A 12496-nucleotide genomic window follows, 5' to 3' on the forward strand; every position below is an offset into this window, starting at 1 on the left:
GATCTTTAAGTCCTTCTAACCCAAACCAATCTGTAACTCTACAATTCTAGAAGAGGAACCAAACCCTTCACCTGAAGTACAGCTCTGTCCTTTCTTCTGTCTGGGTGCACCTTGAAGATTTTAAGCAGAAACTTCCTAGCACAGACAGTGAAGTTCTGTGCTCAGACAGAACCCCCCCTCTGTGGGGTCAGCACAGTTGATGCTGAAATATTTGAGGGATGATTCTTCCTCAGGAGCCCTGCTATGGGCCTAGCATGGATTTGCCTGGAACAGGGGCCAAGGGGAGGTACCTGAGCCTGGGAAATGCCTTGAGCCTGTGGCAGTGCAGCTGCCCTGGCACCTCCCTGTGCCATCCCTCATGTCCCCATCCCTCATGTCCCCACAGTGCATTGTCATTGGCCTGCAGTCCACGGGGGAGGCTCGTACCAGGGAGGTCCTGGATGAGAATGATGGGCACCTCAACTGCTTTGTCTCTGCTGCAGAGTGAGTTAAAAATCCCTGTTTGCTTTTGTGGGGTGTGTGGGAGGCTGGAGGGGTGGGAGGAAAGCTGTGCCCTGGGGCATGGAGCACTGGCAGGTCTTCAAATGCAGTTTGATGTCACCACAGAGGGGACACTGAGGTGGGTTCTTGAGGCACTGTATCCTCAGTGGGACTCTATGAGCTACATCCTGGATTTTGAAGTCTCCCACAGACTTAAAGGAAAAGCTTGATCCCACTCTATACACACATAAAAGAATTGGCAGAAAGAGAGCCAGAAATGAGCAAGAGAATTTACTGTGATGGCAGATGCTGGGATGATGCTGTGAGGTGGTGCCAGTGGAGCAGAGGGAGAGAGGAGTGATCTGAAGAGTTTAGATTCACCAGTGTTGGATTTTAGCTCACATATAAAGCAGGACCAGTGTCCTGGCTGTGTGGACATTGTTCCCAGCTAACAGGAGAGCCAGGAGTGAGCCAGCAGCAGGACTTGTGCTACCCATTCAGCAGAGAGGGAGGTTCCTGCTCCCCCTCCTTCCTGCAGCTTCCAAAACCCCAGCCCATCCCTCAATGTGGCTGTTCCTACATGACAGGGGACAAAAACCTGGGATATGGGTTGGGTTTCCTCTAGTCTACAGAGCTGTTTTCTTCCAAGTGACTTCTCTACAGGTGGGAGCAGGGAGAGATGCCCAAGGCAGCGTGAGGCTGGGTTAGGCTGAGCTTTCCACCCTGGTTGATGGGGCTTTGGGTTGATCTGGGCACTCCTCAGCCCATTTCTGAAAACCAAATGCAGTTTGGTGACAGTGGACAGGGCAGGTCTGGCAGTTCCTTGGGTGATTTGGCCCCTTGGATTGGTTTCCATGTCACAGAACTCCAGACTAGGGGACAGTTCCTGGCTGAGTGTTCAGGAGGAGGGTCTGTCAGGGGTCCCACTCTGTGTGAATTGTCCCCACTCCCAGGGGCAGGAGCTCTGTGTTGCACAGCTCTGGCCAGATCCCTGAGTGTCTCCTGGTATCTGCTCAGCTGCCAAATGTGTGTCCTGATGTTCCAGCACTTCAGGGGATTTCTGGAGGGGAGTGTGCTGGGAAGGAGCAGTTTAAAGATGCCGAGAAATGGGGTTAAAAATAAACATGGTCCTGTCAGTGGATTCCAGGCCAGGGCTCTGTTTTCAGGGAGATGGGGAGGGTGAGTATGGGAAATGAGTGGAATTTCACAGCTGGGAGGCTCCAGGGTGAGTGGTCATTGGGTCACCCCAGCACACCCAAGGACAAGGAGTCATTCCTGGTGTCACATAACTGCACTCACAGAGCTCTGTCCCTCTGGGGAGCAGTGTGGTCACTGTTCCCTTCAGCCCCTCTCACCAAGGGTCCTGGAGCTCCCTCCCCAGTTCCCAAATCTCCCTTTTCTCACCCGAGGGAGTTGTCATGTCCATCCTCTCACCTTTTGCTTGCAACTGGTTTGGGGGGGTTTTTGTCATTTATTTTTCCAAGCAGAGCTCCATCAGCACCACCCCATTGCCCATTGCCCTGGAGGTTCATCCACACAGTCAGCATTTTAACCATTGCTCTTTTGATTTGCAGAACAGACCACAGAAACCTTTGATTTTCACCTTTTCTGACTTTTTTTTTTCCTTCCATTCACTTGGAACCCCTACAGATCCGTATTCTGTCCTTTGGTTTTGTGGGAAGCAGGCCCAAGGCCAGGGAGTGGGAGGATTTGGTGGAGCACATTTTTTGGATGACCTGACAATGGTCTGTGCTCTCAGGGCATGGAGAGGGGCTGGGACACTGGGACTGACTGGATTTTTGGTGGAACAGCTTCCCAGTGTAGTGATTCCCATTTAAAACTCCTTTTTTCTTACTATATAAAGAACCTACAGATTCAAGAGCCACTTGTACCAAGAGTTAGTGAGCCCAAGCTGGTGGCCATGGATGGGGTGGATTGACCTCTCTTCCATGGAATGTGGGGTTATCCCAAACACACATTGGGATGTGATAACCAGCACATGCTGCTGGTAGCTGGAATAAATTCTACATCTTACTTTCAGAGGCGTCTTTCTATCACTAATTCAGAAGCACTTTCCTTCAACCAAAAGAAAGAGAGAAAAAGGAACTGGCATTAAAAGAAAACGTAAGAGCTCCCTCACTCCCAGCCCAGCCCCTGCCTCTTGCCCTGCTGCTCCCCCACAGCCACTCAGCTTCTCTGCCTTTTTGCCCTTCTCTCCACTTCATGCTTTTTGCTGCTCTCCCTGGTTTTGGTTTGCACTCCTGCACATCTCCCATTGCTCCCTCATCCAGAGGGCAGCAGCTCTGGGTCATCCCCTCTTTTCCTTCCTCTGCCCCACTGTCCCTGCCCTGACCCTTCCCCTTGAGCCACGCTGGGGGCAGATGACACAGGGCCTGGCTGGTGTCTGAACCCCTCCTGCAGCAAGGGGGGACCTCCACAACCCCTTACTTAGAGCATAGCAGGTGTCCAGAGGAAAAACATAATTTCCTTGCTGAATTATTTGTTGTGGCTGCAGGTAAAAAGAGTATTGGGATTTCTCCTCCAGTGGAACAGGGGGAAGAGGGGGCAGCAGCCTGTGTGAGCTGATCCATGAACCCTCTTGTGCACAAGGGGGCACGTTGGGCTGTGCTTGGAAGCAGTGTCCCAAAACATCAGTGCTTCCCTGTGTCTGCACACTCCTCTGGGGACAATCCCCTGAGATTCCTTCCCTGAGGAGCTGGCACTGCTTAGAGCCAGCCATGTGCCCATCCTGACCTGTGCAGCCAACTTCAGCCCTGCTCAGGAGTGCCTTGCTCTTCCTTTCTCTTTCCTGCTCTCCCTCTCTCCCTATCTGCCACCACCACCCCAGAAACTCTGTTTCTGAGGTTGGACTGTCATTTGGGGCAGGCTCAGCTCTTTTGGGGTTCCTCCTCTCTCTGAGCAGTTTCTGTGTGTCCTGCACTGGTCCCTGCTGGGGCTGGGGCTGTGACAGTTTCTCTCTGGCCCAGGGAGGACGAGGGGACGCTGCCCCAAGGCTCTGCGGGGTCCCTGTGACCCGGGGGTCGTCATCAAGATCAGCGATGACAGCAGCACTGACTCGGACATGGGGCTGGACAGCGACCTCACCTCCTCCCCAGAGTCCCTGCTGGAGACAGATGATGTCATCTTCGTGGATCACACCTTTGGTGGCTGCACTGGCGAGGACAGGGGTGAGCAGGGCAGTGACAGTGACACAGTGACACAGGGGAGGGGGGCACTGGGTCCTGCAGGAACCCCTCCAGATTTGGACAGCCTTGTGATCCTGGCTGGGTTTTATCCTTGGGGTCACACCTGGGTTTGTGAGGTGGATCCACATTCACCTGCTGTGGTCAGCAGCAGGAGGGGTCTGCCCTGTGTGCTCCTTCCCCAAGCAGAAAGGGGAAACTCAGAGGGAATTCACTCTGTGCTCAGCATTCATTGCAGGTCATAGTGCCTTTGTCCAACATCAGTGCCCCCAGAAAGCCTCTGGGACAACTTTTTACCCCTCTTTGATGTCCAGTTACCAGGGAACTCTAAACTTCTGCCTTTCACATTGCAGGTAGTTTCCACATGCTGTCTTCCCAGAAAGAGCTGCATGGCCTGAGAGAGCTGAAGGTTGAAAAGATGAAACAGGACCTCCTAGCAAAAGTGAAAGCACTGGGCAAAGAGCTACCTCTCAACACCTTGGATGAACTGATTGATTCTTTTGGGGGCCCAGAGAAGGTGGCTGAGGTACTTCCCAATGTCAGAGTATTTTGGTGGCACTGGGTGACAGGGAATGGGGCCAGCAAAGAATCATGGAATGGTTTGGGTGGGAAGAGACCTTATAGATCATCTCATTCCACCCCTCTCCCTGGGCAGGGACACCTTCCACTGTCCCAGGTTACCTGGCCTTGGACACTTCCAGGGGAAGGGCAGCCACAGCTGCTCTGGGCACTGTGCTCATATAGGGAAAAATTTCTTCTACTAAAAAAAAATCAAGTTCTTTGCTGGCAGTGTGTTCCCTCTGTCTGGCAACGTGAAAAAGCTGTCAGGGCTGTCTGGCTGGCCTTGCAGCCGTGTGTGGCAGGCTGCAGCAGCCCTGTCCTGTGTGCAGATGACGGGCAGGAAGGGGCGCGTGGTGCGCCGGCGCGACGGCGCCGTGCAGTTCGAGTCCCGCGCCGAGCAGGGGCTCTCCATCGACCACGTCAACCTCAAGGAGAAGGAGCGTTTCATGCAGGGGGAGAAGGTGAGCTGGGCTTGGCACTGAGTGTGCTGAAAGGGGGAGGGCAGGGAGGGTGTCTGTGCCTCGCTGTGCCCTGCCAGGCCAGCAGCTCTCTGTGGGTTCCACCTGCTGGAAGGTGGCAAAGCCTCCCACATCCCTTTGTGGGTTGCTGTAGTGCCTGGGGCTGTTTCTTGAAGCTGTTTAATACGTGTCTAGGAGCCTCACTCTGTTCTCATTTGTCTCTCCCATAGCTTGTAGCAATAATCTCAGAGGCCTCCAGCTCAGGGATCTCTCTCCAAGCAGACAGACGGGTGAAGAACCAGAAGCGCCGGGTGCACATGACCCTGGAGCTGCCCTGGAGTGCAGACCGAGCCATCCAGCAGTTTGGTGAGGGCTGGGTGTTCCTGGGCACTGTCACTGTCCTGAGTGTGGGCCTGGCTGTGGGATGAGCCCTGGGAGGGTCAGTGGTGGTGACCCAAGGTGCATTTAGATGTCTGTGGGAAAAAGAGCAGAGGCACTGGTGCTGCTGAGACTTGGCAGAGCTGGGTGTACAGCCCTGGATGGGCTCCCCAGGGTAAGAAAGGTGGGCATTGTGTGGCTTTTCTGGTTACATCCCCATTCCAGACAGGCCATCCCAACCTCCCCTTCCATCCCCACAGGCCGTACACACCGATCCAACCAGGTCTCTGCCCCTGAGTATGTGTTCCTCATCTCAGAGCTGGCAGGGGAGAGGAGGTTTGCATCCATTGTGGCAAAACGCCTGGAGAGCCTGGTGAGTGCCCACAGCAGAGATCAGCTGTGATCCCAACAGAGCTCTGACTCCCTCTGGGGAGATTCTGGGTCATGGATCCCACTGGCACTGGGGAGATTGTGTAACCCCTGCTGTCATGGAATGAGTGCATTTTAGCATTCTGGGCTCTGGGAAAGGAAGTGAGCAAGAATATGTAACCAGGGTTGGGAGAAATTTCAGGGAAGCAAGAACTCACTTCCAGATGCTGAAATTTTCCCACTATTACTGGAGCATACACCCATGTTACTCCCAAAAAGCTGACGAAATAATTAACAGAATAGTTGGTTTGTTTCATTTTCTTCACTTCTGCTAAATCCCCAAATCCTTTGGTGAAGTCTCAGTATTCCAGTGGAACACTGCCTCCCCATGGCACATTCCTGGACATGCCTTTGGCTATCCTTCCCTGCTGTTTTCCAACAGCTCAGAGTGAGAACCTTTTGCCCCCTCTGCCTTCCAGGGTGCCTTAACTCACGGGGACCGACGAGCCACCGAGTCCCGGGACCTCAGCAAGTACAACTTCGAGAACAAGGTGACAGGGCTGGGCTGGGGCAGCTGGTGAGAGGGGGTGGGAGGAGCTGGAGAGGGAGCCAGAGGCAGAGGCAGAGGCAGGAGGATCATTGCTGGCATCTGCAGGCAGGGCCCAGCCTGGCACCCAGCTACTGTGAGCTCAGAGCCATGGTCACACTGAGGAGATGGGGAGGGAGGCTGGGAAGGGGCTGAACTCCCCTCCCCTGGGGACATGGGAGGCACTGGCACAGCTTCCCCCTTGCCTTATCTGTGGCCTGACTGGGGTGACAGTGTTTTCTGTAGTGTGTGACACCCTCAGCAGTGTCACTTTCATCAGTGTCTCCCCAGCAGTCTGTGACACTTCCAGCAGTGTGTGACACCCCCAGCAGTGACACCCCCAGCAGTGTGTGATACCCCCATCAGTGACACCCCCAGCAGTGTGTGACACCCCCAGCAGTGTGTGACAATCTCAGCAGTGTGTGTCTCCCCCAGCAGTGTGTGTCCCCCCCAGCAGTGACACACCCAGCAGTGTGTGATACCCCCAGCAGTGTGTGGCACTTCCAGCAGTGTGTGACACCCCCAGCAGTGTGTGTCGCCCCCAGCAGTGTGTGACACTCTCAGCAGTGTGTGTCCCCCTCAGCAGTGTGTGTCCCCCCCAGCAGTGTGTCCCCCAGCAGTGTGTGATACCCCCAGCAGTGACACCTCCAGCAGTGTGTGACACCCCCAGCAGTGTGTCCCCCCCAGCAGTGTGTGGCACTTCCAGCAGTGTGTGACACCCCCAGCAGTGACACCCCCAGCAGTGTGTGTCCCCCCCAGCAGTGTGTGACACTCTCAACAGTGTGTGACACCCCCAGCAGTGTGTGACACTCTCAGCAGTGTGTGACACCCCCAGCAGTGTGTGACACCCCCAGCAGTGACACCCCCAGCAGTGTGTGTCCCCCCCAGCAGTGTGTGACACTCTCAGCAGTGTGTGTCCCCCCCAGCAGTGTGTGACACCCCTAGCAGTGTGTGACACCCCTAGCAGTGTGTGACACCCCCAGCAGTGACACCCCCAGCAGTGTGTGACACCCCCAGCAGTGTGTGACACCCCTAGCAGTGTGTGACACCCCCAGCAGTGTGTCCCCCCAGCAGTGTGTGACACCCCTAGCAGTGTGTGACATCCCCAGCAGTGACACCCCCAGCAGTGTGTGACACTCTCAGCAGTGTGTGTCCCCCCCAGCAGTGTGTGACACTCTCAGCAGTGTGTGTCCCCCCCAGCAGTGTGTGACACCCCCAGCAGTGACACCCCCAGCAGTGTGTGACACCCCCAGCAGTGTGTCCCCCCTAGCAGTGACACCCCCAGCAGTGTGTGACACCCCCAGCAGTGACACCCCTAGCAGTGTGTGACACCCCCAGCAGTGTGTGACACTCTCAGCAGTGTGTGTCTCCCCCAGCAGTGTGTGTCCCCCCCAGCAGTGACACCCCCAGCAGTGTGTGACACCCCCAGCAGTGTGTCCCCCCTAGCAGTGACACCCCCAGCAGTGTGTGACACCCTCAGCAGTGTGTCCCCAGCCCCAGCTCCATGCTCATGTCTGTTCCCCCATGTCTGACCCTGCTCTCCTCCTGCAGTATGGGGCCAAAGCCCTGGACAGGGTCCTGTCCACCATCCTCAGCCACACAGAGAACAGGGTTCCTGTGCCCAGGAGCTACCAGAGAGGGGAGGACGCCTTCTTCCGTGGTAAGAATGTTACCAGGGTTCCTGCTGGGTGGGTTGGTCTCAGGTTTGGGATGCTGCAAGAACCAAGCAGGAGGTCAGAGGGAGTAAACAGAGAGGAAAGTGTTGCTGGCTTATATATCACCCTGCCAGGCATGGGGAGGGGCTGAGTTCCTGTAGGGGAAGCAGTCCTGCAGGAATGCTGATGGGAGGCTTAACCCCAAAATGTGAAAAATGTCTTCTGCCATTCCAGAAATGAAGCAAGGGCTCATCTCCGTGGGGATCTGCTGCAGCCAGATGAAGTATGGCACTGTCTCTGTGGAGAAGGGTATGTGTGCAGCTCCTGCCCAGGCCAGGGGCAGATGGAAGAGATGGGGGTGTCATGGCCAGCCTGACCCCGTGGGGTTTGTTGGGATGTTTGCCTTGAGGGGAAAGATCCCATTGCCTGTGGGAAGATCCCATTGCCCTGCAAATCCTGTGGTCCCCCAGAAACTTCCTGGGACTGGGCTGCTGTCAGAAGGAGCATGGTGGGGTGCTGGGGGGCTCTTTGGGAGGGGGCTGGTGGGTTCCACGTCCATTCCACATTCCCTGACCTGCTGTGCTCTTGCAGACTGCTCCATCACCAAATTCCTGAACCGTATCCTGGGCCTGGAGGTGGACAAGCAGAACATGCTCTTCCAGTATTTTTCTGACACCTTTGACTACCTGATTGAGAAGGACAAGAAGGAGGGCAAATACGACATGGGCATCCTTGGTATGGAGAAGGAGGGGTGGCCACAGCTCTGCCTCCTGCACCCCTGGGGTTCCAGTTCCTCCCAGTGCAGTGTCCCACCCAGCAGAGATCCTGAGACCCAAGGAGGTGCTTTTGGGAGGATGTTCTTTACAACAGCCTCTTCTCCTTCCACAGATTTAGCCCCAGGAGTGGATGAGATCTACGAGGAGAGCAAGGAGGTTTTCCTGACCCCAGGGCACCCACAGGATGGGCAGGTTGTGTTTTACAAGGTGAGCACCTGTCTCTACCTGGTTCTAGGCTGTGCTGAGGGGAGATTTGTGAAGAAGACATTGAGGCACTTGTCCTGCCCCTGGAGTTACAAATCCCTCTGTGTGTCCTTGTTCAGATCAGTGTTGACAGAGGCTTAAAGTGGGAGGAAGCCTATGAGAAGTCACTCAAACTGAAAGGATCCCTCGATGGGTTCTACCTCTCCTACAAGGTATGTCCCTGGGCTTTGCCAGGGGGTGATTCCAGCAGGAAATCTGCCATGGTTGTACCAGGGCTGGGAAATGCCTCCAAGGACCTCCACCCTGGCAGGAAGGGTTTAGTTTAGAGAAATCTGGGGAGGGAGGCTGTGCCTGTGCCCATCAGCTGTACCCCACAGGTGCGAGGCAGCAAATACACCTGTCTGCTGGCAGAGCAGTACAGTGTGAAGAACTTCATCCTCTACAAGCCAAATATTGGGAAGCAAAGCCAGCCTGAGAGCCTGGACAGCCTGCAGAAGAAATACCGGCGGGTAGGTGGCACCTGCAGCCTGCAGTGTGGGAGCTGGGGGAGGTTGGAAGGGACACTGTAACCCTGTCACAGCTCCTCGTGGCTCTGTTGTGGATGGTGGTAGCACTAGGTGTCCTGACTCCCAGCCTTGGATTTCACATCTCTTCATCCTGGACAGTGGAAAATCCCTAATGCTGAGTGTTCTGCTGCAGGTGCTGCCTGAGGAAGCCAAGGAGCACTGGGAGAGCAGCTACCACTTCTCCTTGAAGAACTGTAACCATGCTGTGTGGTAAGGCAGCTGCAGCCACGGCCTGCCACAGAATCTCTGGATGGTTTGGGTTGGAAGGGACTTTAAATGAAGCCCATCCAGTTCCACAGCAGGGATGGGCAGGGACACCTGAAGTTTGCTTCATCCATGGCCTTGAACACTTCCAAGGAATGGGGATGGGGCAGCCACACCTTCTCTGGGCAGCCTGTGCCAGGCCCTCGCCACCTTCACAGGGAGGAATTCCTTCCCAATATCCAATTTAAATCTCCTCACTTTCACCTTAAAGCCATTAAACCTTACTCTGGGAATCCCTGACTGTGGCAGTGGGGGAGGCTGTGGGGAACCTGTGCTAATTCCAGTGGTTTTGTCCCATGGCCCCTGAAGGAACAAGAGCTGCAAGCTGATCCAGGAGGGGAAGGAATGCTTCCAGGGCATGCGCCTGAGGCACTATTACATGCTGTGTGGGGCCCTGCTGCGTGTGTGGAGCAGGATTGCTGGGGTCATGGCAGACATCACCAGCAGCAGCTACCTGCAGATCGTGCGCCTCAAGACCAAGGAGAAGAAGAAACAAGTTGGTGGGTGAAGTGCTGGGAAGGGGAGCAGGGTGAAGGGAGAAGGGGGGAGGGATCCAACTGCCCAGCAGCAAGATTCCCTTCCTAAAAGTGGCATGGTCAGCACACAGTTCAGCACTGCTGGTGGGAAGGAGTTGGATGGATGAGCCCATCATCCTCCTGAGCACCCCCAGTGCTGCTGCCCTTTCCCTCTGTCCCCACAGTGCCCCATCCCTTCCCAGAGAGCTGTGGGAATGTTGTGAATGGAGAGGGGAGGGCTTAGACCAGTCCCTGCCTTTGACAGGTTTCTGGCAGTAGACAGCACCCCAAAACCCACTCTCACTTGCAAATTCTTAATAATGACTGATCAGGCTGTGACTTATTTCTTTGATTAGGCCAAGGAAAACAGACATAAAGAGATTTACTACACAGGATGAACAAAAGAAACAGTAATAGTAGATAAAGGTACCTATGTTACAGCTGGCAAGGAAATAATATAAATTAGGACTCAATGTCACTTACCAACAAATTACAGCATTGTGCAGAGAATCCCCTTAATTTCTCTCAATCTCTAGGGGAAGTAACTTGAGGAAGAACTGGAGGAGAACTCTCCACACACTCAGAGAGTGTATAAGAGATTTTTGATTTCATCAAAGTCATAGTGCTCTTTTATAGTTGTAAAAATGCACATGTTCAGCAGTCACTAATTTTCCTTTCTCACACCAAGACAGAATGCTTATTGTTGGCTAAAGAGATTTTCAGCTCTTTAGCCAACAATAATGAATAACTAAGGCAGAGATAGAATAATTAATAAATAAGGCAGAGGTAATTAATCACGTGACAATTCTGGTCTGACTTGGGCACATTGGGAGATAAGGTGGTGGTGTATTGGGGTGAAAGGTCCTGCCTTTCTCTGATGTCTGTGTTCCTCCCCCAGGGATAAAGATCCCGGAGAGCTGCGTGCACAGGGTGAGGGAAGAGCTGAAGCAGATGGATGAGGATGTGAAGAGGAAGCACAGCAGGCTACAGCAGGCCCAGGAGCAGAGCTCACCCTTCTCCCTGCCACTGCACATCCTGCCAGGGCATGGGCTGCCCCTGCCCTCCCTGTGCCAGGATGAGATCCTGGACTTGACCTACAGCCCTCCCAGCAGCAGCATTCCTGACGTGGTGTTGAACCCTGAGAGCAGAGCACTCTGCTTCTCCTCAGAGCCCTCCCTGCAGCCCCAGCCCCAGCACAGGCTGCCCTGTGGCTTTGGCCTCTCTCCTGGCCTGGGGGGCAGCACAGCCCCTGGCCCCTCTCTGCACGAGCCCCCCCTGCCCCCCCCAGCCCCCCTGCAGCAGCCACAGGAGGATTTTCTCCAGCAAGATGGAAATATCAATTTTAGAGAGATCCTGGAGGACATGCTGAGGACGTTCAATGGGCCCTCCCAGGAGAACCTGCTCCCCCCAGAACGCCAGAGTGTGATCCAGTTCAGTGGGCCTTTCCCAGACTTCTGAGTGCCAGCTGGGAATGCTGCTGTGGATCCGTGTCCTCTGGTGCAGAGGTGAGAGTTAAGGAGCCCTGACTTTCCTGCTGGTTTCAACTGACCCTGCTCTGGTTTTGAGGGAAGAAAAAGCCTGGAGTTCCTTAAAGGGAATTTTATTTATATATAATATTCAGTCAGGCAAGTACAGGTTTGTATGGAACGTGCCCAGGGGGAGCTGAGAGGGTCCCACTGGGCTGAGTGGCTCTGCTGGGTCGAGTCCTGCTCACAGGTCAGTGCCCAGGTGGGATTGAAGGGAGACCCCTCCTCTGCTCACCCCCTGCAGACTACTGAGTGTCCAAGCCTTCCCTGGCCCTCCAGCCCAGCAGGGCCATGGCCAGGCTCTGGAATGACCCACTGACCACGTGCTGGTCAGTTAGGGGAGGGTGGGAGCCCAGCCCCCAGCTTGGGCTGCCCCAGCACTGCTGCAGACCCTGAGGCTCTGCTGGCAGGCTGGGATGAAAGGGAAGGGAATGTTGTCCCAGAGGAGCTGGGAGATGCTGAGCTCAGGTGTCCTCTGGCAGATCTGAGCAGGTGTAGTGAGAGATCCAAAACTGTCTGTGCTGCCCTTCCCAGGAAGGGACCTTGGGCTGCCTGAGCTCTGTGCAGGGGTGAGAGCTGGCTGCACCCCCACGGTGACAGAGCTTGAGTCTGTCAGAGCTCAGTCACCCAGGACCAGCAGGATTCCCCAGAGCAGAAGGGACACATGTCCACATGTCCCCTGTGCTGCACTTTAACCTCACCAGGTCGCCGTGACCAGACGTGCTTTGGCCAGTTTCCTGCTGTCACATGTTGTCCCTTCACCTGGACATCCCACTGGTCCTGCCACTGTCCTTGGCCAGGCCATGGACCCCAGCCCAGGGGTCTGGGTCAGGGCAGCCCAGCCAGGCTGTGCAGTGTCACTGTCACTGCCCAGGGTGTGCAGTGTCACTGTTCGGGGTGTGCAGTGTCACTGTCACTGCCCAGGGTGTGCAGTGTCACTGTTTAGGGTGTGCAG

At 55.1% G+C, this 12496-nt stretch overlaps 1 protein-coding gene across 6 annotated transcripts in view; it reads left to right on the top strand.

Moving 5' to 3' along the window:
* SBNO2 (strawberry notch homolog 2) overlaps positions 1 to 12496 on the top strand; it is a 47386-nt gene that overhangs the window by 33507 nt on the left and 1383 nt on the right. For 3 of the 6 annotated variants that reach the window (XM_079328449.1, XM_079328450.1, XM_079328451.1), the window contains 17 exons: positions 386 to 483; positions 2522 to 2604; positions 3468 to 3668; positions 4037 to 4209; positions 4574 to 4705; positions 4933 to 5068; positions 5341 to 5453; positions 5929 to 6000; positions 7587 to 7695; positions 7925 to 7999; positions 8282 to 8425; positions 8579 to 8673; positions 8790 to 8882; positions 9048 to 9179; positions 9370 to 9446; positions 9810 to 10000; positions 10914 to 12490. In XM_079328449.1, the coding sequence (XP_079184575.1) occupies positions 386 to 483; positions 2522 to 2604; positions 3468 to 3668; positions 4037 to 4209; positions 4574 to 4705; positions 4933 to 5068; positions 5341 to 5453; positions 5929 to 6000; positions 7587 to 7695; positions 7925 to 7999; positions 8282 to 8425; positions 8579 to 8673; positions 8790 to 8882; positions 9048 to 9179; positions 9370 to 9446; positions 9810 to 10000; positions 10914 to 11473 (2484 nt within the window). In that variant the 3' untranslated portion in view covers positions 11474 to 12490. Of the gene's footprint in view, positions 1 to 385; positions 484 to 2521; positions 2605 to 3467; positions 3669 to 4036; positions 4210 to 4573; positions 4706 to 4932; positions 5069 to 5340; positions 5454 to 5928; positions 6001 to 7586; positions 7696 to 7924; positions 8000 to 8281; positions 8426 to 8578; positions 8674 to 8789; positions 8883 to 9047; positions 9180 to 9369; positions 9447 to 9809; positions 10001 to 10913; positions 12491 to 12496 lie in introns of those variants that run through there. The other 3 variants (XR_013776950.1, XR_013776951.1, XR_013776952.1) reach the window with 2 other exon arrangements.

This window comes from Erithacus rubecula (genome assembly GCF_903797595.1).
Source record: "Erithacus rubecula genome assembly, chromosome: 28".
NCBI classification, from domain to species: Eukaryota; Metazoa; Chordata; class Aves; order Passeriformes; family Muscicapidae; genus Erithacus; species Erithacus rubecula.